Below are 27,031 nucleotides of genomic sequence, written 5' to 3' on the forward strand. Positions count from 1 at the left end.
TCCGTTTGAACTGGGACTCTGATTAGATTCTAGCTTCCTGCACAACGGCCGGTCACTTCCTGCTGAGTGAGCGTGAAAATGCTGCTATGGTGGGAACCAATAAGGCCAGCCCCAACAGGCACCTAGCAGACCTTGGAGTGTGGTGGGTCCAGCATAGTAGAGCATTGTCCAGATGGTCATGTGACTTGTGCAGGGACCTTGGGAATCTATTCTTGTCCCAGCTGTGTCACTGTTTTGCTGTGGGACTTTGGCAAGTGACTTGGGTCAAATTTTGAATCAGGGATTATGGAATGCCTCAAGTTTTTGAGGGTCTGTTGAGGCATTCAGAGGCAGTGACCATTTTGGAGAGTTTACTGTAAATGTCATTCTATATAAAACATGGACAGCAACAACACATAGGGCTGTTATAAGCTTTTTCACCACTAATGCATTTTGGCTACCTTTGTTTTGCCTTCTGGGTTTCATACTCTCACTTCATGCTCTCAAACTTTTCTGAAACACAAAAATTGGCAACTTATTCTCCACCCCCCTCAAATGAAAGCTAACCTTCCTACACAACCATTTCTTTTTTAGCACTCCAGGATTCAAGGAAAGTACCAAAACGAGCAAGAATCTGGAAAGTCAGCAACACTGGAGCTCTAGATCGGGGTCAACAAACTACAACCAGCAAAGATCTGATTTAGGGTGAGGAGGACTCATTCAAGGAAGCCACATTAAAGTAGTAACCTAGAGCCTCCTGCTCTCTGCCCTTGCGGCTGAATATGCCATTCCCCATTGGTGTTCACCATGGCTTTCAGCAGCACTGGTAAGCTGAGGGAGACAGCACAGAAGGAACTGGAGCAGCAGGAGCTCAGCAACCCAGAGTGGTGGCTCAATCACAAGTGCCAGGCCCAGGGTGGCACTTGAAAAGGGAGGTGCAGATGGTGAATGCACCATCACATATAAAACAACACATACTTTTCTCCACTTAAACTAGAAGCTTAACTAATAAGCTAGGGGCTACGGCTGTATTGCTCAGTTTAAGACTGAAGCAAAACCCAATATAACTTCAATGGAATGAGCTAAAAACAAAATGCAGGGCTATGAAATAGGAGGGAGCTTCATTAACAGGAACAGCTAAAAGACAGCAGAACTGCAGAACAAAGGCTGGCTTGATTGGTGGAAGATAAAAAGCATTAGAAAGGAGACAGGGTCATTAACACCTGTGGAATGAAGAGTTTAGAAGGGCTCAGGTAGATGACAATAACCCATGAAGTCATGGACTCCCTCAACACTACCTGACTAGAAATGCTCCCCTCACTGATTTTAAACTTTGGGTGGAACAGAAATCAAGGGGGGGGGTGTGCGTGCATGCGTGCGTGCGTGCGTGCATGGGGGGGGGGGGGGGGGGAGCACCTATACCAGTGCACCCTGCCTGGAACTGCCTGATGGTGAAGTATTGGAAACACTATCAAGATGCTCCAGGCTAGATTTCGTTTCATGAAGCTGACTGAGATGCATCCATTTAACTCTAATGACTAAAACACTGACACAATATCCTTTGACTATGTTTTGCCTCATTTGTTGTATTTTTAAAACTTTTAAATTCTAGCAAATGAGCGCACATTCCAATGCTTCTGTTTGTATTTGGCTTTGATCTCAAACTAAATAACAAGGCACTAGCCCCCCTAGGCTATTAGTAAAGCATCTAGCTTTTCTTTAACTGGAGAAAAATGCATGTGGTGCTCCACATCAGTGGGTCTCCACCTTTTTGTACCGGGACCCATTTGTAAACATTGATGGCCAGTCCTCACCCAGTGCCCCTCACTCCCAACCCACTGCTCCTGCCTCCAGGCCCCCAGTGTGTGGGCAGGAGTGGGTGTGTGGGGCATGGGGAGCCCTAAGCAGCCCCTCACATGCTGAAACTCTACCAGCCTGCAAGGAAAAAGCCAGAGTTTCCCATGTTTTCCTCCTTTCATGAAGAACCGATTTTTAAAGTATGCTCGCGAGAGGTTGAGAAATGCTGCTGTGTGTGATGCTGTGCCACACCTTCTGTGCCCCACTTTTCAAAATCCTAGCGGTGTTCAAACGCCAGCCTGGGGGGGACAAATGTGGCCTGCAGGCACGGTAGCAGCCTGTGGGGCTCCACACAGGTCTGGGAATTTGGCAGTGGGGATCAGTCAGTGACAATTAACACAGCTGCTCTTCCCCAGCTGCCAAACTCCCAAACCCCAAGCTCAGCACATCAGAGCTGGACCCCGCCGCTTCCCTCTGCTGGCTAGGTTAAGGCTGTGTGAAGCCTCCCCAACAGGTCAAGGCCCTCCCACTGCAGGACTGGATGGGGGCCTGGGCACTACATTGGCACCAGTTGCCGGATCCGGGAGACAGACCGCGTACCGGCAGAGCAACACTGTTGAGACCAGCTTATGCCGGGGGTGAGCTCTGGCTGAATTCAGTCCACTGATGAATTTGGGGCCTTCAGTGGTGTTAGCAACTCAGATGGGCAGTGAGCGCAGCAGCCTTCACCCTCTCCCTGTCACCCCTTCCAGAGCAGCGCCAAACCCGACGGCCTCCCAGCGCTCCTCTCCCCAAAGCGCCGGCTGCGGGAGCCACGCGATCGGCCGCCGCCGGCGGCAACGCGCTGCTTCGCGGCTCCGGCACAAGGCGGGGACACGTGACCCCGCACCCACTCACAGCCCGCAGCGCCATTCACGCCCCGCCTGTGACGGCGGCACCATGTGACCTCTGTATCCAGCGTAGCGCAGAGAAAAGGGGAGCGAAGGAGGACGTGGCGCCTGCGCAGTGTGCGCGGGGCGGGGCCGGGGCGTGGCGTGGCGGCCCCCTTTGTTTCAAGCCGCGTTTCCCAGGCGGCGGCGCGGGGGGCGGGATTATGCAAATGAGGGGGTGGGGCGGCGCGGGGGGCGCCCTCAGTCGGCGCTCGGCGTTCGCGGAGGGAGGAGCTGCCGAGGGGCCCATCCGTCGACACCGACAGTGCCGCCCGCCCGCCCGCAGACCCGGCCCGGCCGGCACCCGCCCGCAGCGCCCGCCCGTGCCCCGCGCCCGCATCCGCCCCTGCACCGTGCAGAGCCGCCGAGGATGATAAACACCCAGGACAGGTGCGGGGCGGCGGGTGCGGCGCGGACCGTTGCCCGGGTGACGGGGCCGTTGCTCGAGGGGCGCGGGCGCTGTGGTGCGCAGGCGCCGGGGGTGCGGGCGCCCCCGCTCGGCGCGGCCATTTTCCTTTGCGGGGGGCTGGCCGGGACCCCGCGCTGTCCCCCGCACCGCCCGGCTCCGGCTCCGGCTCCGGCTCCGCTCGGGGGCCCGGCGCCGCCTCATCCTCGGGTTTTGCGGGGGAGCAGCAGGGCGCGGGGCCCCGGGGGAAGCGGCCGCAGGCCTCGCGCGGGGCCGGGCTGGGGGGAGGGCTGTCTTGGGTTTCTTATTATTATGGGGCTGGACCCGCTGATCTGTAAGGCCCCTCCCAGCCCCGGCATCTAACAGCTATGAATTATTATTATGGTTGTGCAACAGGAGGGCCGGGCGGGGGCCGTGTCGGGCACCGTCTCAGCGCCCCGCCAGGCCTGGGGGTTATGCAAACAATGGAGTAATTCCATCCCGGTCCCAGAAACGGGGTCAGCGCTGAGGAGGCGGCTGCAGATCCAGGTGGGCACAAGCCATCTCGCTTGTGAAAGTCCCCAAAGAGCAAAATTGGATCTGTTTTCACATCTTGACTTCAGCCCTGTGAAAAGCCTGGATGTGTTCGCTGCTTCAGAGGAGGCTTTTCGGAAGCTTTTTTTGTCCTGCTTTGGGGTGGGGGGTTGTTTGTATGTTTGTTTGTGCCTGCTTCCTAAGAGCGTAAGACCAGTCATTCAGTGGGTCACAAGGCAAGGCTGTGTTGGGCTCCCAGCAGGTCAAGCCCCTTCCTCTGCAGGGCTGGCCCTGCCTCGCTTCCCATAGCCGGACGGGGCCCTGTCTCATGCCCAGTCTTGTCACAGTTTCTTGTCCTTGGTCCGGAGGCAGGGTATCACCCTGCAGGCAGTGTCTGTTGGCTCCTTGGACTTGTTTGAGGGCCAGTGGGCACTATCCTGTGTGCTTGGCTCAGTGCCCCCTCTTGGCACCCAGTTCTTAACCTCTGACAGTCACTCACATCCCTGTTGTGTCTTTAGTTGTCCCAAGTAATTAATTGCTGCCTTTCCAGTAGCCTCCCTATTTATGGGAGGCAAATAGTTTACTTGGTGGACATTGCCCCACTTTTCTGATAAAGCAACAGATAGGCCCATGTTTCCTGTCCTTGGCCTGATCCTGTCTCAGGATAGAGTATCACTGGGCAGTGCCCACTAGCTCCCCAGACTCGTTCAAGGGCCAGCAGACGCTGTCCAGTGTGCTGTGCTCAGTGCCCCCCTCAGCCCCACACACTTTTATTTTAAACTTTTGACCTCCACTTCCATCTCTCCCATTTTGTTATCATTTGTCCCAAGGAATTAGTTGCCACTTTCTCAGTAGCCTCCCTTTCTGAGGAAGGCTTATAGTTTCACTTGGTGGTCCTTCTTGTGCATGAACCCCTAAAGTGGCAGTGCATCCAGAAGTGTTAACTGGATGATCCACGCTTGTGTCCATTGGCTCCTCAGATTTGTTCAAGGGCCAGTGGGCGCTGTCCAGCATTCTCTGCTCAGTGTCCCCCCTCAGTGAATCATTTTTAACTTATGACCTTCACTCCTGTCCCTGTTTCTTTTAATTTTTATTTGCCCTAAGCAATCATTGATGTGTCGTCCTCCCCCCCCCCCCCCTATCAGGGGAGGCTTGTAGCTCTACTTGGTGAGCTTTTTGCCCACGTTCTGGGATGACATATCAAAAGACCCGTGTTGCACAGTGTCAGAGGGTGGTTGCTAAAAGGGAGAGTGAACTGGGTATGACCCGGGTCTTTTCTACTAGTCCTTTCACTTGCAGCCTCCAGCATTTAAGGTCTAGGAAGTTCTGATTCAGGGGCTGTATCCCTGACTCCTGTGCTCAATACATTACATTGTTTTATTGGTATCAAATCACAACACTGCTTTTTTCTTCTAAATTGTTGATAGTATTTAAGTTGGGTACGTTCAAATACAACTCACAGATTTAATCGAGTCCTAACCAGCATACGAGTTATTTAATTGGGACCTAACCAATATATGAATTCTCATCCATCCCTGAAGGTTTAACCTGGTTCAGAGGATTATAGAAATGGAGACAAAAAAGATTACAGAGTAATATTTTCATGCAGGCCTGTACAATTGATGGGATCCTGCTGTGTCTGTCAAACTAATCTGCCCGTGCATGTCACATTCTTGTGCAAGTTAGCGTGCCTGCCTCAATTCTGACCTGGCAAGGGATCTTGTCCACCTACAAAAGAAAGATTGCACCTTTCAGGAATTTACAGTTAAGGACTGTGGTTGTGAAACAGGGCTTGTTATTACACAAATGAAGTCATCTCTTTGCCTTACCTAGAGGCAGGTAATCTGAAACTGGTAGCAACAAATGGAAAAACAAAATGATAGAACCACTATTTAACTCTTTCCTCTCCCTTTTCTTGCTTTCCCATATGTATTGTTTGATAAAGGATGATCAGGTGTATATCTGTATCCTGAGACTTGCATCTGTATTCCTTGTTTGCCCACAGGAACCTCAGGGAACTTAAAAGGCTTTTGCTGTCTGGCATGGTGTAGATCACCAGACAGGGTATCCCCTTGTTTCCCATGAGCACCTCAGTTGAGTAAAAGAACAAGCAAGGGAAAAGGAGCTTTTGGAACCTTGCTCGTTACAGGAAAGGTGGAGGCTTCCCATAGAGCACTTACAAAACCGGCATAAATTTTACTTCTGCCTAACTTAGTATGCACATTGAGTTAAGTGTCATAAACTGCTCCCTGGCAAGTAACAGTAACTAGAGAGGATGGGCATTAGTCTCAGAGAGCTTATATTTTGAAACAACAACAAAAACTTGTCAAAGCAAAATCAGGGCTGCTTCAAAATAGGATACTACCTTTACTCTTCAGATCTGTAGATCTAGGTTATTCTGTGCCTGAGTAATCGCTAGACGACATATCAAAAGACCTGTGTCAGAGAGTGAATGCTAAAAGGGAGCGTGAACTGGGTATGACCCGGAGAACATGTATATTTCATTTAACATTTTTAGTGACACATTGAACTCTTTCACAGTTGAATTGTATACAATACTATATTCACTATGAAGCACCTAGATTTCTTATGTTCATGTTGGGGAGGGATTTTTTTTTGTTTTGGTTTTTTTGGGGGGGAGGTTACATTCCCAGGCTCATCCTTGCCAATGTCCATTCAAGCTCCTTTTTACTACTTTTGGCTCCAAGATAATATTAAAGCAAACAGTAGGGGAATTAGCTTTTAGTTATCCATTCTTGCTCATCTGATTTTTTTTTTTTTTTTTTTCCAGCTTTATTCTAGTTATCTAGTATCTAAAACTGTAAGAGCCATTCCTTATCTCTGAAAGGACACCTGAAGAGACTCAATTCTCAAGCCATCTAACTCCATGAGCAAATTGAGCCACTAGATTGGCTGACAAAATTATCAGTAGTGATCAGTCAGATAATTTTATCAATTGGATAATAGTTTCAAGCCTTAAGAGAATCTTTTTGGTGTTTATTTTGGCAGGTTTCTATCTACATTGAATAGAGGATAACAGGAACTTTGTGGGGGAGAGCGTATGCAAAGCAGCCAGATCTTATTTTCAGTGTGGTGCAGGAAAAGTGAAAACTGTGTTACTTTTTTTGAGGACAAACTAGTAAGCAAGGCAGCCTGAACTTCACTGTGTTAGAGTTATTTAATCAGCTAACTCCCTGCCCTTGTTCTGTCTAGAACATACTGTGTGATTTTATTTATTTTTATTATTGTTATTTTAAGCCTATGATTAATTTCACATTACTGGATTGGAACTTGCATAGATTTCTTCCCATTTGACATAAATGTACTGGTAAAAAGAAAAAAAGAAATGAATGGAGTTTGAAAGTCAAACCTCCTCTGGTGACAGCCATGGCTTAGAAGGCAAGCTTGGCACTTCTGCTTCAAGTGTAATGGATCTGATGAGTTGACCCAGTTTTAACTCAAGTTGGTGAGCTGTCACCTTGGAGTACTTCCTTTTTGGCCACCCCAAGAAAGCTACTTGCCAATTTCAGGTTTGGAAACTGATTTAAGGTACTTAAAAGTTTAGCTGATGAAATGATATCCACTAATTGAATTGTAAGCTTCTGATAGCTTCTACCTGCTATGGGACTTGGGACAAAAACTCTTTGTGCTTAAAAGTAGAAAGTGTACTTGTGCCTTTAGAAAAAGACACTAAAAAGGCTTTGTTTCAATGCAGTATATATGAACAAAGGAGCAGCATTCAGAAAGGGGGAGAGGCTGAAATGGGGCAATCCACTGGTCAGCAGCTGAGGAGCAGAAAGTGACAAGTGGAGTGGAGGCTCACAAGTATACGATAAAATACCTGTTGGCCAGGAACAAGTCTCAGTGGTATCAATTTAAGACTCCTCCAAAGGCTGCCACTCCTGCAGTTATCATCTGCTTCCCCTTACAAGGAAAACTGAGGTTTCTGGTCCTGAAGTCCTTGGCATAGCACAGGGGTGGCCAGAGTTACTTACTGTGGTAGCCACATCTGATCCTCCATGGAAGTTAAACAGTGCGGGGGGTCATGCTGAGCAACACAGAGTGGAACTGGAGAGCAGGGGAGGGTGTTGAGCACCCCGGAGCTGCTCAAGCCCCCCCCAGCAGCCTGGCACCTGAAATGGCAGTCCTGGGAGATGTGGGTGGAGCTTCAGGTAGTTTTCGGCAAGCTGCACATATCATGCATGCAGCTTCTGAGCTACGTTTTGACCTCCTCTGGCATAGCATATAGGGAAGGTAGGGCAGATTTGTACCTTACAGCGTAACTAAATTAGAGAGATAAATAGCAGAAGCTTTTGCGAGCTGGATCTCATTTCATCAGATGTTGTGAAAAGGGGTATCATATAGGGGGTCTTCAGTAGTGACACAACTGAAGGCTATCTATTAAATTATGTGCTTCCCAGGAAAATTGATATCAGGAGAGGTATGTGCTGCATGAAAATACTTCACTTTCACCACTCTACTTCATTATTCAGCTTCTGGAATCATTGTTATGTGTAGAAGGGGGGGAGTTATCAATACTACATTGTTGAGATGGGGAAAAAAATAACAAAGCTGCTAACAGCTTTCTTGGGGGGGGAGAGAATTGAACGACAAGTGCTTTGTCATGCCTCTCTACACGAACAAGCCCTAGATAGATGTTACAATAAATTAATTGTTGAAATGATGAAAGACTGAGTTAGTAAATACAATTGAGCATATGTATAGAGAAGCTTGCCATAAGACATTTTCAATTAAACTGATTTATTTCTGCTTAAGCAGAGTTCCTTTCTAGAGGGAGTGTCGGTATCTGACCACAGGCCCTTCAGAACAGGCTTTAAAGTGCAGCACCTAGTAAAAAACTTTGGGAGGTGGGACTATTCACACCAACTGTACAGTAACTGTTATTACTTTTCAGTACTGTAGTTATACTGTAGCAAAGGTTTTTGAGCTGCAGTTTGCTGGAATTCATAGCTGTCTTAAGTTACATTTTAGTCTTTGAAAAGCTAGTGACCAATTAAACATGCTTACAAATAATCCCCTACTTGCAAATAAGTAGTGTTAACTGGTTTGAGCAGACCTAATGTAGAGCATTGCTCAGTATTTAATTCTTGGATAGTCAAGACTCCTCTTGAATAGCACAAAAGAAAAATAAATAGAAAAATAGTACCTTGTAACTAACCAGCCTATATGGAAAGTCTAGGAAGGTGTAGGAAAGCCTAATGCAGATCAAAGATGCATATGCCTATAGAAAACAATGGCATGTTTCAGCAGAAATCTGAATGGTGTTATTTACATAGGCTCATGCTATGATTTTCCTTAGCAGGGATACTAAAGAATTAGATATTTTTTTTGCATCGTATTTGCGGGTCTTGTTAGCATAGTATTGTTGCTATGCAGTGCCTCAGCAAAATGAACTCTTGCAATTCCCACAGAGGAAGTAATTCTCCATAGATATAATTTGCTTTCATTGACTTGTTAAAAGTAATGTAATATCAGGCAGAAGAAGACTGTTAGAAGTTCTGTTCCAAGTGCTTATAATAAATAGTTTTGATCTCTTATCCATGGTCTAAAGTAGCAGTAGCCAACCTGTGGCACAAGTGGCATGAGCAACCTCTGTGTGAGGCACACAGCAGATTAGGGAGGGAGCATCATCAAATCAGTAGATAGGGCAAAAAGCAGAGCAGCAGATTGGGCAGGGAGCACTAAGCAGAGCAGCAGATCGGGCCAGGGAAAGGGGATAGGAGTGGCACTCGGGGAGGGTGCAGGGTCTAATTTGTGGCATGTCTGCCTAAAAGGTTGGCTTCGACCAGTTGAAAGCAAAAGTTATAAAGAAATGTCTTTCAAGCTTTTCAACTGTGTTGCGTTTGCCTTTTAAAAAAGCAGGCTAAATTCAGGACCCACAACTGCTTTGTTGGTGTCCTTCAGTCTGAAACTGAATCTTTTGCACAGCTTCATTTGAGCAAGAAAACATCAACCCATAAACCATACTATACTATATTCAAAATGTTTTGAGACTAGCCATGTCACTCCTCCCTGTTTTGAAAATGTGAAACTTAAACCTACTCTAGATCCCCTCGATCTATTTGTAGATGTTTGTCTGTAGAAAATGTGTGCTCATCTGGTCATGCGTTTCCAGCCGTCTGTTATTGGCAGTTTTCCAGACCTCCATTATTAGTGTGGGCTTGCTCAGCACTCTCAACTTTTCCCTAAGAAGCCCCTCCATTGCTTCAAACAAAAAAAACCCCAAACAAATAAACAAAACAAAACCTCCCTGTAGCTCTTCTAGTAAAAACAAAGGAAGCTCCAGCCGTGAGCGTTCCTGATTTAGTCTGAGTGCTAAAAGATAAAATCTATTGCTACCAAGGGAAGTCAACTGAGTTGTGACAGTGGTGGGAGAATCACCTGGAATTTGCTAATGTAACTTGGTGTTTTCTTTCTTTTTCTCTTGCAGTAGTTTACCTTTGAGTAACAGTCCCCAGCCTCAGCCCTGCAGGAGCAGTGTTCCAGGGCCTCGGTGGTGCTCCTGATGCCCCTCACCCACTGTCGAAGATCCCCGGTGGGCGAGGGGGTGGCAGGGATCGTTCTCTCTCAGCTCTGATATACACGGTGAGTCGGATTTGATGATTATTTTGGCAAAGTGCCTGTTTTTCTTTTCCTAACTGGACTAAGGTTTTCTCCACTGTATGTAAACAAATGATCCTGTTCTGAGTTGAGTACATTGAGGAGAACAAATACAGTTAAAATAACTAGGTTAATGTAACACTGGCCACTTGGGCAGGAGCACTCATCTGAAGAGTTAAAGAGAAAGTACTTCCTATGAATTGCGAAACAAAGGTGTTTTCCTTGCATCAAGCAATTTATACTGATTCTATTCCCAGAGCTCTTTCAGAGCAACGTATCAGTTTTCAAAATGTTTTGCAAATAATGGGAAACACAGAGGAGAAAGAGATGAAATGCTGAATTAAAGTGGATGACAGGATCCCTTCCAGTGTTGTAGGCAGGAGGTTAAGGGTGTTGGGACCTAAAGATTAGGGATGGTATTGGTATGAATGTTGCCAGGAGTCCCTGTTGGTGTTGAAACCATCTATCCAACCCTCAATATGGGTACTGTTCTTAGCCAGTGTGAGGATTTATGAACACACCCTTCTTTTGAAGCAAATTTGTCTGTATCTATTCCTTTAGTCTAGCTTTCTCCACCCAGTCATCACAAGCCTTCTTTTTTCCTTCAACTCCCAGCTGAGGAGATCTGGCTGTTCCTTCCTGCAAAGCCTATCAATAGCACACTCATGAATGGTTTTTTACATTTACTTTTGAATGAGTCCCAGGTTCATATCCCCAAGGAATAGAAGGCTGTCTTGTGGTAGGCTATTGGTGCAGAGCAAAGAATGGAAACTAGGTCCTGTGCTGTGCTTGTGAATTTTTTTTTTTCATAGATAAATATCTCGTTTGTCATTTTTTGCCCAATTTGATACGCTCTGCTTTCTGAAGAGGGAAATTGCAAACCCTGTGGCCTCACTTACACAAGTACCCTGCTGGAATCTTCATGGGGAAGACCAAATGTTTTACAGTGTTTTTTGTTGGGTTTTTTGTTTGTTTGTTTGTTTTGGTTTTTTTTACCTGCCTTTAGTTTGGACTGTTCCTTTTCCATGGACTTAGTGAACCTGTGTGTAATGTGAAGCCCTCTGAAACTTGCAAAGAAGGTAGGATAATGCATTACTGAATCAATTGCAGCTGACATTGAGTTCATGAAATAAGCCAGGCCTGTAGAAAGAGCTGCCTGAAAATAGGTGTGGTGTTGGTAGAATTGGTGTGGAGGCAGGATAGGAATAAATAAGGGGTTCAGAAGAGAGCTCGGGGGGGAATCATTACATCTCCTGGAAGATAGTGGCCAGGGGGCAAGGGTGCCTGAACTCCCCATTCCTCATGTCTTTACTAATATTCCTCAAATAGTTTTGTGCATTTCAGACAAAAAGTGAAAGGGAAAAATTAAGTCCACTGCCAAAGTGTGTGGTTTTTGAGGGTCTCAAGTATTCAGCTTTGCTGTAGCCTTCCCTCATCACTGAATAGGTTTCCAGCAGCAAGTAGAACTGCTGTCTGTGGATAAATGCCCCAAAACAAACCAGAATTTAGGCTGTAGCTCTTCTTTGGGGGATGCTAACAACAACCTGCTCAATCTTTTCTCTTGTGACTTATTGCTGGAGCCAATCAATGAAGCAGTCAGTTTCTTCATATACTGTATGTTTGAAAGCAAATAGTACTCTTACACAGTTTATTCCGTTATGGCACTCACATTGGCATTTAGTAGCTACAAATGAAATTTCAACTTTTGGCCACAGCATCTGCCACTGAAAATCTCCCTGCCTCCATTTGAGTAGAAACTAGAATATCAAACATTGGGTTTTTATATCCCACAGTGTTACAAATTAAACAGTTTCAGCTGCCTTTTTATTTATTGGTATTTTTACGTTAAGAGACTTAAAAGATTCAGCTGTTTAATCAAGAAGGCTTTACTGCCCAATTGAAAGTAAAATCCCAAAAGTCAGTAGTCAGAGCTGGTCCTGTATTTCAGGCAGGGGCTTTGTCCTGGAGTACGTGCTCTGGCTGATGATCTTGGCAAGAGGATGCAGGTGCTGTACAAGCCAAGACTAAGCTGCACTCATGGAGTTCTCAAGTCACTTGGCTCTGGTGGATCATAACATCCTTTTTCCTCAAACTGCCAGCATGCCTGGCCCTTCCTGCTGTTCCTCTTGGATTAATTAAGAAATGTAACTGGATTAGCAGTTTTGTGCACAGCAAATTGTGACTTAAATGGGAGGTTGCCCTTGAGCCTTGACATTATCAAAAGATTCAATTTAAGGGTGCAGAACTAGGAGCTGATAACTGAGACCGATTTAAGCATAAATATTGCCTTTCTCCAGTAGTAAGTCACAGTTATCTTGCAAAGTTGACCCAAAATGAAATGTTTGTGAGTGATGCATGACTGTCTCTCCATGGATATTTATTTTTTCCCAGTTTTACATAGGTTCTGGCTGGAGCAGCTAGTTGTCCTTTTAAATTTTATTGTATTGGCTGCATGAAAGGGGCTCATGTAAATTTAATTTTCAAAATTGGAGGACTTTGTCTTACCAAGGCAAGTAGATGTGCCCATCTATGTTTTGTTTTTTTTTTCTACTGGGGGTTGAAACTTGAGTAGCAATGATGTGCTTGTGGGCTACTTCATACACTCATGTCAGAGCTTTCCTATGACTCTGACAACCTTCCTGCACACATGCATTTGCGGGCTGCCTCCTTTAGTCAGTCAGTTCTAGCCCATGTCTTCCCCCTTTGTATGTCTGTTTTGGCTTTCTATAGCAGGGGTGGGGAAAATATGGCCCACAGGCTGGATCCGGCCCAGGAGACCATTCTATCTGGCCCGCAGGGCCCCTAAAAAAAATTTAGAAAATTAATATTTCTCTGCCCTTGGTTCCTGTCAAAAATGACAAGGGCAGTAGGAACAGTAGGGGAAGCCCCGGCAGGCTCCCACAACAGCAGGGCTCAGCAGCCCCGTCCCCCCCAGCCAGAAGCCCCAGTAGGGGCTTCTGGCCTGGGACCATGCGGCTGCCCCGTACTGGAACCGCAGGTAAGGGGGGAGGGCAGGGGAGGTCCCCAGGCAGGGAAGCAGCCTGGGGAAAAATGGAAAGTGGCCTGTGGAAAAGCAGGGCGGGGGGGGGGAGCGCCCCTGCCATAGGCTACAGCCATTCACAGTCCACCTGGGGCTGTCTGTGCCTGCTCCAGACAGCCCCACAGGCTATGAGCGGCTGCAGCACAGGGTAGGGGAGGGGCCGCTTTTTTCCCCCCCACCGCGCTCAGCTTTTCCCTGGGCTCCTTCCCTGCTCCTTCCCGGCATGGAGGAAAGTGGCCCTTCCCTGCCGCGTGGCTGGTGCTCCCTGCTGCAGCCGCTCACAGCCTGCACAGAGCTGTCCGGAGCCAGCACAGGCAGCCCCAAGTGGGCTGCAAGCAGCTGCAGTGCGGGGCACAGGGCAGGCAAGGGGCCACTCGCCACCCGCCCCCCCCCCCCCCCCCCCCCCACACACACACACACACACCCCACCCCCTGTGCTCAGCACCAGCTTGTAACCCTGCCCCACTACCAATCTGGGCCCCACACAGCTCCAGGCTCACCAGTCAGGACTGCGCGTGGTGACAGCAGCTGTGGCCCTGCCACTTGCTGTTCCAGGCAGTGTGTGTCACTGTCGTCTGTGGGCTGCCCAGCATGTACTCTGAGCGGGCAGCAGCAGCCAACACTACCCAGCGCAGCACTGGGGGGGCGAGGGGTTTGCACTGGGGGGGCGAGGGGTTCACAGCTCCTGCCAGTGCACTCATGCCCAGCGGGCAAGCCTGGAACTGACGCGGAGCCTGGGCTGGCAGCAGCGGTGGGTTACAAGCTGGTGCTGAGTGTGGGGGAAAAGTGGCCCCTCACTCGCCCTGTGGCTGGCACCCCGCACTGTAGCCACTTGCCGCCCATGTGGGGCTGCCTGTGCCTGCTCCAGACAGCCCTGTGTGGGCTGCAAGTGACTGCAGCAGGGAATGCCAGCCATGGGGTGGACAAGGGGCTGCTTTTCCCTGTGCTCAGCACCAGCTTCTTCCCTGCTGGCAAGCAAGGGGTCAGGGCTGTGCGCTGCCCCCTGCCTGTACCGTGGGGCTGAGGGGAACTGGGAGTGAGTGGGTGGGGAGCCAGCGGGAGCACGGGGCCTGCACCAGTGTCCCAGGGCCAGTGCCGGTGGGGCCCAGAGCAGGGTGGCAGGAGTGCAGGGTCCCAGCTGGCAGGGGCTCTATGGAGCTGGGCCAGCTCCCCCATCTCCCTGCTGGTGCAGCCCAGCTCAGCTCCACAGACCCCTGTCAGCCTGTACCTGCTTTGGGCCCCACCAGTGCTGGCCCTGGGACATGGAACTAATGTCCCAATGTCTTGGGACCAAAGACATTAGGACATTGGTCCCAAGATGGTGACTAGGGGGCAGAACACCTGTCAAGGGGTGGGGCTACCCATGCAGCCCTCAACAGCCTGCCAAAACTGGGTAAGCAGCCCTCTGCCCAAAATAATTGCCCACCCCTGTTCTATAGTATGTTCATCTTGCTTTGGACTGGTAATCTTTCTTGAGCAGAAAAACTTAAAGGCATCACATGAGCCTGCCGATGAGGAACTGTCTTAACATTTTATAGCTGGCTAATGTGCACAGAGCCAGCACTAACTACACTGCTGTAATTCTGGACTCTCCCTGGGCCAACACAGCTACTGACAACGTGTCTTAGTTCCATATTTTACAACTGGCTTGACAGTAAAACAATTTTAAGCTCCACTTAAGCATAACGGTTATAGTTTTGTTACTGTAAATGGTTTAAAGCTATAGCAAATAGTGAGCATAAACAGCCAAACAATTTCATTTGATAGCCAATGAATTATCCAGGTTCCTGCAAGCTAATTATTTTGGCTAATGTTAACTTATTTTCTTCATTGTTGCCATTCTGGGTTTTATCCGTTTTGAAGAAACAATGCATTCTTCTGCTTAGCTTATCCAACCAAAACAGCCTTGGATTTAATGCGAGGTACCTGCTGTTCAGCATTGGATACCATAATGCAATCACGTGTTAGAGTTTTGAATGGTCAGAACCTGAGTGGCCTGTCTTAATCCTGGCAAGGGTCTTTGGGTAGATGTGATATCTTTTATTAGACCAACTGAAACCAACACGGTCTTAGACCAACATGTGTTGATCCTTAGACCAAAATGGCTACAGGCAACCTCCACTTAGCACTCTTAATTGATTCCTGAAAAACTGAGCATTAAGTGAAACAAACATTAAGCAAAACCAAACATTTGATGACCCGAGATGGCAACCACAATTATTTTTAATGACCCAAGATGGCAACCACGAGCGTTATAATGAAACTCGCTGAGCGCTAAATGAAATTGGATATCCATTTAAAATGAGCGTTATAGCGATATAGTGCTAAGCGAAACAGCGTTAAGTGGGGGTTGCCTGTACAACCAAAAACCGAGCAGCATGTCTTAATCCTCTCTGTTGGTAGATACTAACCCACAGAAGATACTATGCCACTGGGGCTTACTCTTCTTCACATCTGTCTGTAAGCAAAGGCCCAGCACTATGAGATGCAGCTGTAGGATCCATCTGAATGTGACACTTGGTCCTTTGGAAGCTTTGTTTACGATAAACATATCTAAACAGTTGCTAGCATAACTGTACTGAAGCAGGTAGGCAAGACCTCTTCCTATGAACTGTTACAACTGTGCTATTAGTCTCTCAGGGAATAATCTGTAGCACAAGTAGGGCTTTTTATAGGGAGAAAAAAATCCCAGCCTACTTGGGATCTAAAACAGTGCTTAAAACTGGTTGCTACTGTCATGTGGGCTTACTGGCTGGGATAAATGTGTCTCCCTGGCAGTCTGTTCTCAATGACCATTTTGACAAGATGGTGTTTGTCTAAAGCAGGCTTGTCCAACATACGGCCCATGGGCCACCATGTGGCCCGCCAAGCCATTTTCTGTGGCCACGGTGCTGCGACGGGAAACAAAAGTAAACACTGTTTACTTTCGTTCCCACCCCTTGTCCCTCCCCCAGCCCCTCAGCAGCTTCCTAATGGCTGCTGAAGGGCTGGGAAAGGGACAAAGTTCCCACACGCACTGCGTCAGCTTGACGTTGTCGACGCGGTGCGTGTGGGAAGAGGAGTAGCCATGTGCCCCTACCTGCGCTGGTCAGTCCCGAGCGGCACATGGCTCTGCTGCCACCTCTGCTGGCTGGTGCTGACCTGGGCAGGTCTGTCCCATCCAGAGCAGCACGCAGCTGAAGCCGGATTCCCATGTGCTGCTGGGGTCAGGAGGAGCCTGGCTGGGTTGGCACCGGCCAGCAGAAGTGGCGACGGAGCCATGTGCCGCTCAGGACTGACCGGTGCAGGCGGGGGAAAATGCAGCTGAGCCCCTGCCGCTCCAGCTGGGCTTGTCCAGTCCCGAGCGGCACACGGCTCTGCTGCCGCTTCTGCTGGCTGGTGCAGGCCCATCCGGGCTCCTCCTGTCCCCAGCAGCTTGTGGGAATCCGGCTTCAGCTGCATGCTGCTTGAGATGGGATGGACCCAGCCGGGTCAGCACCAGCCAGGAAAAGCGGCATGCAGCTGAAGCTGGCTTCCCACATGCTACCTGGAATGGGAGGAGTCCGACCAGGTCGGCATCGGCCAGCAGAAGCGGCGGCGGAGCCATATGCCACTCGGGACGGGACAAGCCCGGCCGGAGCAGCAGGGGCTCAGCTGCATTTTCCCCCTGCCTGCGCCCGTCAGTCCCAAGCGGCACACAGCTCCGCTGCTGCTTCTGCTGGCTGGTGCTAACCTGGCCAGGCTCCTTCCCTCCCCAGTAGCACATGGGAAGCCAGCTTCAGCTGTGTGCTGCTGTGGATGGGACAGACCTGCCTGGGTCAGCACCAGGCAGCAGAAGTTGAGCCCCTGCTCCTCTGGCTGGGCTCATCCTGAGGTTCATTTCATGTTTGTAAAATGCTTGGAGAGCCCCACATAGATGCACGGCATAGAAATGCAAAATATATTTTGACTTATTTCGTTGGCACCTTGGGCTGAGATTTCCAAAGCTGAGTCAAAAGGCCAACTTCCATTAAAATGAATGGGATTTAGAGGGCTCCAAATCTTTTATGACAACTTTGTAACATGCCTATCTACCCCTTTTTGCAAATCTCAGCCATAGTTTGGAAGCTCAGCCAAAGAACATAAGAGCTTCTGAACATAAGAGCATAAAAAGTGCCATGCTTGGTCAGCCTCATGGTCCATCTAGCTCAGCATTCTGTCCTGAACAGTGGCAGAGGTGGATGCTATAGAGGGAGAGTTTTGAACTGGTTATTTACACCCATTTCATTGTCACTTCCTGCAACTTCATTGGTGTCAAAGGTCACATGACATCACTTCCTGATGTGATACCACTTCCTGTGAGGTCTTTGAATATGGCTCGCGGGCCCACTGGGTGATAAAGTTCGTGATCCGGCCCCACGTTCAAAAAAGTTGGACACCCCTGGTCTAAAGCATTCCTGTTATGTATGGTGTATATAGCATTCTGGTGGGATAAAATGAATCTGGGGCAGGCAGGCATTGACTTGGTGAAGTAATGATACTCTAATAATAAACAAGATACAAGCCTATGTTAAGTTTTAGCAATGGATTTTTCACTTTCAGGGGTTACATCCTCTTCCCAGAGCCAGGCACTTGAATGGGTTCAGAGTGTATTTATTTTAAGTTCTCTGTCCTATAATCCTTGAAAGCTTAAGGGAGGCAGGAGGCATGCAGGTCATCAGGATCTCTTCCCTTAGGATTCAGCACCAAACCTGGCGCTAGACTCTACCCATCCGCAGACCAAAACTGTAGATTCTAAAAGCTGACAAAAAGGACTAGTTTATTGTTTTTCCAAGCTCATAGCTAGGTAGCTGAAACAGTAGTTAGATGCGATGAATGGCATTGTTCATCTCAAAGGACTGGTGACCCAGATACCTGATGACTTCAGTGTTGTCATTGACTCTTTCACTGATTTTACTTTTTTTTAACAAGCTGTGGTTGGGTGCAGGGGGGCAGCTGTTTGCTGTCAAGAATTACTGGATAAGAACCAAATTTAAAACTCTGCAAAAATCTGTATATCCTGAAGCAATTGGCTCTTTCCAATTGTTATAATAATGTCTCTAATAGAGCAAGACAGTGGATAAAAAAATCTAGTTTTGAAAAGTAATTATTTCAGGCCATTAGCAATATAAGTTTTTTGGGGGTTTTTTCACTGTTTACAAGTCGCAACCATAGCACCCAATGTTTGAAATGATATCTCTTCTTACAGGCAAGTAGAGTATTTCAGGCCTGAGGTTTTGTCAAGCAGATGTCACTAGACACAAGTTCTGATATCCTAGCTTTCATTACCCACTGTATTTCTAGATGACCTACACAGAATCCTCTCTAGTAACACATTATTATCTGCTTTGTGATGTTGATTTGCTCCCTCCTTTTGGCTGTAAGATCTGGGAAATGCAGAATTAGCTAGATTCTAGCAGTAGATAGTTTTAGCACTGATCCAGTAGTTGAAATCATTGTGAGCTGTGTTCTTTGGAGGGTGGGGAAGAGGTTCATGAGGCATACTTAATGGATGAGTTAGGCCTGTTGTGAAGTGGGATGCCATTTACCATTAAGAAGGGCGATTCTTAATGTGATATATGCAAAACAGCTTGCAAGTAAACTGAAGGGAGTTTGAACTGGGAATTATGAGGTCTCTTTAGTGTTCATTATAGTGTGTCAACACACTGTCTGATACCAGAGTAGTTAAATATTTTGTTAAAAACCTGAAAATAAATGTTGCTAAGCCTTTATGTCTTTATAGGCTTTAATGGATAAAGTGTGGGGGGGAAAGGGGTGTTCCTTTTGGATTCCTTAATTAGACTTTTTAGCATCTCAGGGGTGTTTTTAGAGTGATTTAAAATAGTGTTTATCTGTTTTGAAGTCTGTTTTAGGCTAGAATGAAGCAACTGGAAAAGTATTGGAAAGGTAAAAACCTGGTGCATACTACCTGGAAAGTATGCAGAAGATCCCTAGACCTAGAAGATCTGATCTTGCACATATATTATATGTGCCCGGACAAAGGCTACCCCACTCAGAGAACTTTTAGTGGAAAACTAAAATCTTAACAGACACTCTGCTACTTGACTACACACAGGTTTACAGGGGGATTTGGTATTAGGATGGTGTACTCTTACCATAAGCAAACAAAAACATTACATGGCTGAGTTTAAAGTATGCTAATTAAAGAGGTTAGGTTTGGTTTGGTTTGGTTTTTTGCCTTGCTTGTCATGACTAGCATTTCTTGGTGCTTCAGTTTTGGGACATTTAACATGAGACTCTTTGGTGCCCAGTTTTCAAGGTGCAGCTGTTAACAGGATAGAAGAGCCCTGTCTGGAATGCCAAGTAATCTTAGTATTTAATTCTTTACTTGTAGTAATTTATACAGGTCAAACAGGAGCCTCTATCAGTAGCAGTGCTGGAATAAGCCAGTTGAAGTAAAATATAAATGCCGAGGTTTCAATTGAAGCTTGTTGTCATACCATTCTACATTTAGTTTTTCAAATTAGGCTCAAGTTGTAAAACAGATTAAATTAAAAAAATAATCCTGATTAAGCAAATGTTTCCACCATTATGTACAGTAGTTCTGAAAGGCACTGAAATAAATGTACTCATTCTTGTTGTGTGATACTTCCTTTTTTTTTCTTTTTTTTCCCCTTCACTGTTAAAACCTGAAGGACGAGAAGCTCACTGTTATCCAAGAGGTCCCAGTGCATGAAGGGAAGCCTCACATTATCCACTTCCAGTACCAGGTTACGGAAGTGAAGACCACCTCCTGGGATGCAGTGCTTTCCAATCAGAGCCTTTTTGTGGAAATCCCTGATGGTGTATTAGCTGATGGGAGCAAAGAAGGGTAAGACCTGAAATACTGCATGTAGTGCTGGGGAATGATGTCTGGCATACAGCCAGTGGCAAAAGTGTTGATAACTACCTCTATTCCATAGGCTAGCCTGTAATCATAGCCTTGTCTGTACTGCGAGTTACTGTCAGCATCGGGATCCAGAACTGCACTTCTGGACTAGAACTTTGCCTTTTTATACTGGGTTAGCAAAACCGACTATAAAATGTAGCTTTTTGTCAGTATAGCTGTGTCCATAGTGTTCGCTACTGTATAAGGTACTGGTAGTCCATGTCACTGGGGGTGTGGCCTTAATGGAGCTCTTCTTTGTTCTGTATACCTTTCAAAATACCTCTAATTGGTGAGGCTGTCTTCATGGTAGCATTAGTGAGACAGGGTAATCATATACTGTCCTGCTGCCAGGTAGCCTCTCTTTCACCTCCACACCCTTCTATCCAGTTTGATCCCAAATATAGGTTTGTGTATGCTTTACTTAGTCTAGTTCCATCTGGTGCCTAAACCTGTGCATTAAGCTAAACTCTAAAGCATGTACCCCTACCCAAAGTATAGGCAGTGCTGCTCAGAAAATAAGGACTTTGTTCATAAACACTGCAGCTGCTTCAGCCCCTTTGGGAATTGATTCTTCTGTGAGGGTATTTATCTGTCACCATGATTTAAGTACAATTTCATAAGAGTTATTTTTAGCTAGGTAAAAAGCCTGGTAGAGGTTATAATTAAAATAGATCATTATCATATTAACAAAATCCCTTCCAAGTTAATCCCCCTTGGTTATCTCCAGTCTCCCTGGCCACTGCTTAATTATGTCTTGATTTAAATTCTTATTAACAACTACTCCAGTGGTGCACTTACAATAGTTTGTCAGGTCAGCGTGACTGACAAGCCTAGACTGAAGTGATCAGCGGAGTTATGGCAGTCTAGGCCACCACGATTTGTTTCGCTAAGAAGGGTAAAAAACATTTCATCGCCTGCTTCTGTCACCTCCTTGAGTGACTCGGATGGGGGACTGCATTGGGAATCTGAATAGTGGGAGATTCACAGAACAGGCCTCGATATGCAGACAAGTTTTACTGGCTCTGAGACAATTTTTCCTATTCCTTGTCCACTTAAGACATTTAAAGGGTGAGTACACCTTAGCTTGTTGGAGGGGGGAGATGCAGGTTGGATACACAGCAATTAAACTGTTACTGTCAACATATGGAGATCTTGGTTATCAAAAATTTCTCTGCCAGGACAGACTCCATCCCATTCACTTGATCTGGTGAGATAGTCACAGTACTGCACTGAGTTATAAAAGCAAGCTCTACACAAGGCTAGGGAAATTCACAGACACTTCCTCCATATTTCATGTATGAAACAAGGATCTTGAGTGATTTGCTCTGGGCTTATCAGACTTGCCCTGGTTTGTGGGGAGCTGGGAGCAAGGCAGAAAAGTCAGTTATCTCGGCTTCTGTTGTTAACAGTGATGGTCCAGAGAGATAAGCAAGACAGGATTTTTGAGGTGACAGACTATCTTTTATTGGTCCAATTTTTATAGTTAGGAGAGATGAGAGCCACTTCTAGTACCTTTGATCCCTCCCAGCTGTACAAGTTGGTCTGATGAAAGATATTCTCAGCTTCCATTGTTAATCAAAGTGTGTAATTCCATAGTGCTTGTTGACCAGTAATGTTTTGTGCCTCTCAACATCCTCAGCAGTGTTCTGGCTGACTAAGCCAAGTGATTTCCTCTGGACTGATAATTCATACGCCTTTTTTATTTTTCTTCCTCCCCTGCAGATTATTAGCACTGTTGGAATTTGCTGAAGAAAAAATGAAAGTAAGCTACGTCTTTATTTGCTTCAGAAAAAGTAGAGAAGATAGAGGTGAGCGCTTCTTTCCCTGCTAATGGTTTTTCCTTCTTCCAAACTGTTAACCTTACCAAATACTCTTATCTTTAGACAGTCCCTTCCTGTTGCAAGTTTCCTGTTGTCGTGCTGAGATTGCAAGCAAACTTTAAATTACTTGCAAATTACTTCCTCACTAGAAGTCTTTATAAAAACTTTTTGATTGTATGATATAAAGCAGGGGTGGGTAAAATAGCAGAGCCAGCTGGCAGCTGGACTTCATTTCCCAGCAGCCCCTACCTGCATCACTGCAGCTGGTTTCCATGGAGACTCCAGAGGGGCAGGCACTGTGACAGCACAGGGCAGCACTGGCAGGGCATACAGCGGGGCTGGGAGCCACTCCTGGGCCTGGGCTGGTATCTTGCAGTGGTGACAGCATGGTCCAGAGCCAGGCCAGGGCTGCAATCTGTTCCCTGCCTGCCTCTAATCCTTTACATCAGCTATAGATTCCTTAGGCTAGATTTCTGTAGTAGGACTTGAACTTTAGGACAGTAGGGTCATGGACACACAAACAAGATACTGCCAAATAAAGGAGGGCAGATATTCAAAAACATGCTCAGTCTCATACCCACCTGTACTTTGTGATACGTTGTTCATGTGCCTATGGCCTTAGGCACATCATTCCTCTCCTCTTTGAGTAACAGGATACTTGTCATTAAATCGCAACTAATTTAATGATTCCTTCAAGTAAGAAATGAAATCAGGGTTTTGTACTCATGTGATTTCCTTAAAAAAAAACAACAAACAAACAATTGGGAATATAGTTTATCACATATAGGAGCCAAAGTGGTTTTAATGGCAGTTGTACTGGGTTTTGGTATGCTGATGCCGATCCCTTTTGAGCAGATGTTTTGACCAATTAGCAGTCCTGTCCTCTTCTAGACCTGTAGATAATCTTCACTCTGACTGTAGTTTATGACATAAGGGGAGATATCCAGATAGCACATATCTGAAGCCAGATATATTGGGTTACAGCAAGGAAGTTTGAGGGGGGAGTTGTGGCAGAGCATAAGCATGAATGAACCAGTTCAACTCTAACCAGACATGAGGTAATGACTGTTTCAGTCGAGCAGCACTGTGGTGATAAGAGTGATTAGCAGATGTTACAAACCCTCTCTGAAAACTGGAATTTTACTCTGTCGTCTTTTTAAGAGGATTCTCTTTCATGCATCATTTAAGCTTCAGATTGTCGGAACCCCTCAGTGGCACTAAACACGAGAAGGTATCATTTATAATAAGCTCTCCCATGAGGTATTTTTGTTCTAATAGATAGAGTTGGCAGCTTACTCAGGTTGAACCACTGAGGCAATATCATCTGGTTTCTGAAAGACAAATACCAAATACAGGCAGTCCTCGACTTACAGCGTTTCGAGTTACAATGCTTTGCACTTGCAACGTTTATAAATTGATGCTGTTTCAACTTTCTGACATCAATTTTGACTCTACAACGCTTGATCTGATGCAACACCACGCCAGTGAACAAGTTCACTGTGTCGCCCATCTCCCTGGAGAACATCTGTTCAAACTTCCTTGGACGCTTTCTTTAAGAAAGCAGCCAAGACTCCTGAGAAGACTGCAGCCAAGAGCCCTTCAAAAAGTCCAGCAAAGTCACCTCAAAGAAGTCCTTCCAAATCAATATGATTGCTATTTACAATATAAATACATTAATGTCGCTATATTACTCATCTATAATTGATTGAGTACAAAATTCTGGGGTATTTTTGGTGAAAATAGGGTATTGGGCCTTGGTTCAGGAACCAGTCCCCCATTTATAACATTTTCTTATGAGAAAATTGGTTCCGAGTTGCAACATTTCAACTTAAGACCTGGTTTTCAGGAACCAATTGTGTCACAAGTACCAAGCTCTTTGTCTAATGCTTTGAGATCTATGTAGATGGGAAGCACTTTATAAAGCAGATAAGTATACTTACCATTTTACAGATGGGGATACTGAGATACAGACAGGAAAGGGACCACACTGGTTGGTGATAGAGCCAGGAATGGGACTCTCCTGAGTCCTAGTCCAGTGCTGCCCTATCCATGAGGCTTCACTGCTTTCCTAAAAGCAGATCTGTGCTTGACCTCACCCTGGAACAGCTAATCGAATCCTGAAACACTGGACAGGGCTCAGACCCTTTTCTCATCTGATTTCATCAAGTCTGGAGCACACATTCCAGTTGCTGATACTTCCGTATATAGTAAAGTAAATCTTTCAGCATCCCCTCTTTGTTAAAAGCCAGGCAGCACAGTTAATTTGAGTGAGAACATACAGTGACTAGAGGCCGTCTGTTGGTAGCATGCTAGTAGAGCAGGGCACGTGGTTAGCACACCAGGCTGACTTCCAGAGGTTAGTGTGGAAGTAGGTCCTTGGTAACAGATACTTGGATGTCCAGTTTATCTGCTTCATCTGACCCAAATTAAACTAAACAAAGGTAGGTTTTGGATGGGTCTCCACCTTGGGTCACATGGGTGGTGTCTTAGTAGCAAAATCGGTGTGTTGCATTCCTGCAAAGCAAGCTGCTCGCTGGAGGAGTCCCTAAACCATAGCAATCACCCACACTCTCTGCTGTGGCATTTCTAGCTATTTTTCTTTCCTTCTATTCTGAAGTAGCAAGCTGTCACTGTTAGTCCTTGAATAAATCCATCCTGCCTGCTGTTGGGTGTCAGCCTTCATCTTGTCCAAATGGTACCTTGGGACAAGCCCACAGAACCTCAGATACCTTGAATCCCCACATCTCTGTGCTCTTGGGGGACTACATTCGTCGTTGCATAAGGCAAATGAAGGGGAGTAGGGGAGCAGTGTTTGCTCCTACCTCATGTCTCTGGATGCCAGGGAACCCATGTTCAGTGCCAGTGAAAACAGCCTGGCCTACAAAAACTGCTGTTCTTCCACACAGCTAAGCTATCAGTGCTCAGGCATTGAGGAGATGGGGCTTTCATATAGGGAGCTGAAGGAAACAACTCAGCATCTGAGCTTCTTAGCATTTGAAGCTCCTGGAAAACCTGTGTTGGGGGGACTGTGACTGTTCCTTTTTTAAGTAAATGCATGATGAAATGAGTGGACTGAGCTGCCTCCTTGTAGAAGTCAGGGGGTGTGTGTCTCTGTAAGTCAGCATGCAGTATTGTCTTTAGGCTGCACTAACTTGTCCCTCCTGTACAATGAGACTCATCTTAAGCTCCCCCAAAAATAGGAGGCATGCAGGTACCACCCAGTGAACTGCGGTGGCTCCCTGTTGCTGCATAAGCTTTTTTTTAATGTGTTAGACTTGTGTTACATTTGGCCCCTGCATATCCCAGCTGGGGCTGCTTTTTGTGAAGCATTGTGCATTCAAGATGGGCCTCATCTGAAGGAGCTGCTTCTAGACAAGACACCAATAAAATGTTGGAGTGAAGGGGAGTATACAACATAAATGACTTAAGACTAGTTGAAAAGAAACAAACATGGGGAAAGGACAAGTTTGGTAATTTAGGGGGCCTGTCCCAAATGGAATTCCTTTTTAACAGCCAGTATGGGGCTAACAAAGTTGAGTTTGTAGCCATGCATGCATTTTCCTTGTACATTTGTAGTTTCTCACGGGCTTCCTTGTCAGCTGTTCCCAAATGGTAACAGTCTTGTCTCTCTCTTTCGGTAGTTCCACTTCTGAAGACATTCAGTTTCTTGGGCTTTGAGATTGTGAGGCCTGACCACCCCTACGTTCCATCACGACCAGATGTGATATTCATGGTGTACCCCCTGGAACAGACCTCTTCCTCTGATGAAGAATAGCTACAGTGGAGGACTTCAGTTTGACCTGAAGATGCTTTTGAGGGAAGAGGGGGTGATATCTCCTTTCTTGAAGAAAGGGAAAACAAGCTTCTGTTGGACTGAAACTCCATTTCTCATTATTAGATTGGCTTGTATATCCTCAGAGTTGACTTTTTTTCATTGAAATGTGTTACATAGAGACCTATATATATACACACACATGTAATCACCAAATAGTAAATGGAAGATGTTTATGAACTGGCATAGAAGCTCTCTAAATGCAGCTGTGTGGTATACTTGTTAGCCTAGCAGTGCCTCAGGCCCAGGCTATGAATGAAAAGCCTGGCATATTAGCGGGATCACAGTGGCTAGATGCAGTATCGACTCCTTGACTTTCTAAATCAGTGTTTGGTTGGTTTCTGCTTCCCCTCCTCCTCCCCCCCCCCCCCCCCCCCAATCACCTGATGTGTGGCGCGTGCTTGTTTTAAAGACTTGTATATTTTTATGTTCACTCAGACTCTTAAATATAAGGCATGTTTTGGGTATAGACACATGGAAGGGATGTGCTTGAGTTAACTTTTAATGATGCTACGTTTAAGGAACCCTATACATTTCTGCACAGGGGTAACCAACGCTGTATGTGGTTTAACCCTGTTTTAAAAGCTTCTTGCTCTTCCAGCTTTTGTTTTAAGCAGTCTTATTTTGTTCAGTGTTACCACTGCACTATCGCAGCATTCAATAAAAGGGGCATTCAAACTAACTTCTCACAACTGCGGCATCTTCTTTTAAAAGGAAAAAAGGCCTTCCTCTAGGCCCCTGATAGTTGCTGCAGTGATATGTACTTGGCTTCAGAGAGTTAAAATTGGTCCCCAGAGTATTGCTTCTGGGTCAGGTGAGCTCTTCCTTAGCATCTTGTTGTCCACGGTTGCGAGTCCTTGAAGGCATGAGCTATCTGTGTGAGTGGGGATCAAAGACTTGAAGTCCCTACCCAAGATGACTAAGGACACTCTTAGCTTTTAACTGATCCTTTATATTTTCCTTCTGCCATTTCCTAAGATGTTCTATACACTTCGGGCGCTGCTGAGACGAGACCTGTATCAGAATCCAAAGGGAACTGAACATAGTCTAACAAGACGGGGACTGAGGGAGACTTCATCATACCATCCTCACCTGCCCCAGTTCACTTCTGTGACTTCCCTCATCTGAGAATGTCTACAGGTGCAGAAAGTTTGGGTGGCAGAGGGGTGGAGCTGTCAGCTGCAATTCGGGTCCAATCCCTACTACTA

At 46.4% G+C, this 27,031-nt stretch overlaps 1 protein-coding gene across 1 annotated transcript; it reads left to right on the forward strand.

Moving 5' to 3' along the window:
• Positions 1-3,051: 3,051 nt before the first annotated feature.
• OAZ2 (ornithine decarboxylase antizyme 2) lies at positions 3,052-26,505 on the forward strand. The gene is given in 5 exon segments (NM_001290157.1): positions 3,052-3,095; positions 10,076-10,230; positions 19,939-20,114; positions 21,894-21,979; positions 25,633-26,505. Coding segments are annotated over 5 exon segments (570 nt in total). The 5' UTR covers positions 3,052-3,075; the 3' UTR covers positions 25,767-26,505.
• The last annotated feature ends 526 nt before the right edge of the window (positions 26,506-27,031 follow it).

This window comes from Alligator mississippiensis, chromosome 11 (assembly GCF_030867095.1).
Source record: "Alligator mississippiensis isolate rAllMis1 chromosome 11, rAllMis1, whole genome shotgun sequence".
NCBI classification, from domain to species: Eukaryota; Metazoa; Chordata; order Crocodylia; family Alligatoridae; genus Alligator; species Alligator mississippiensis.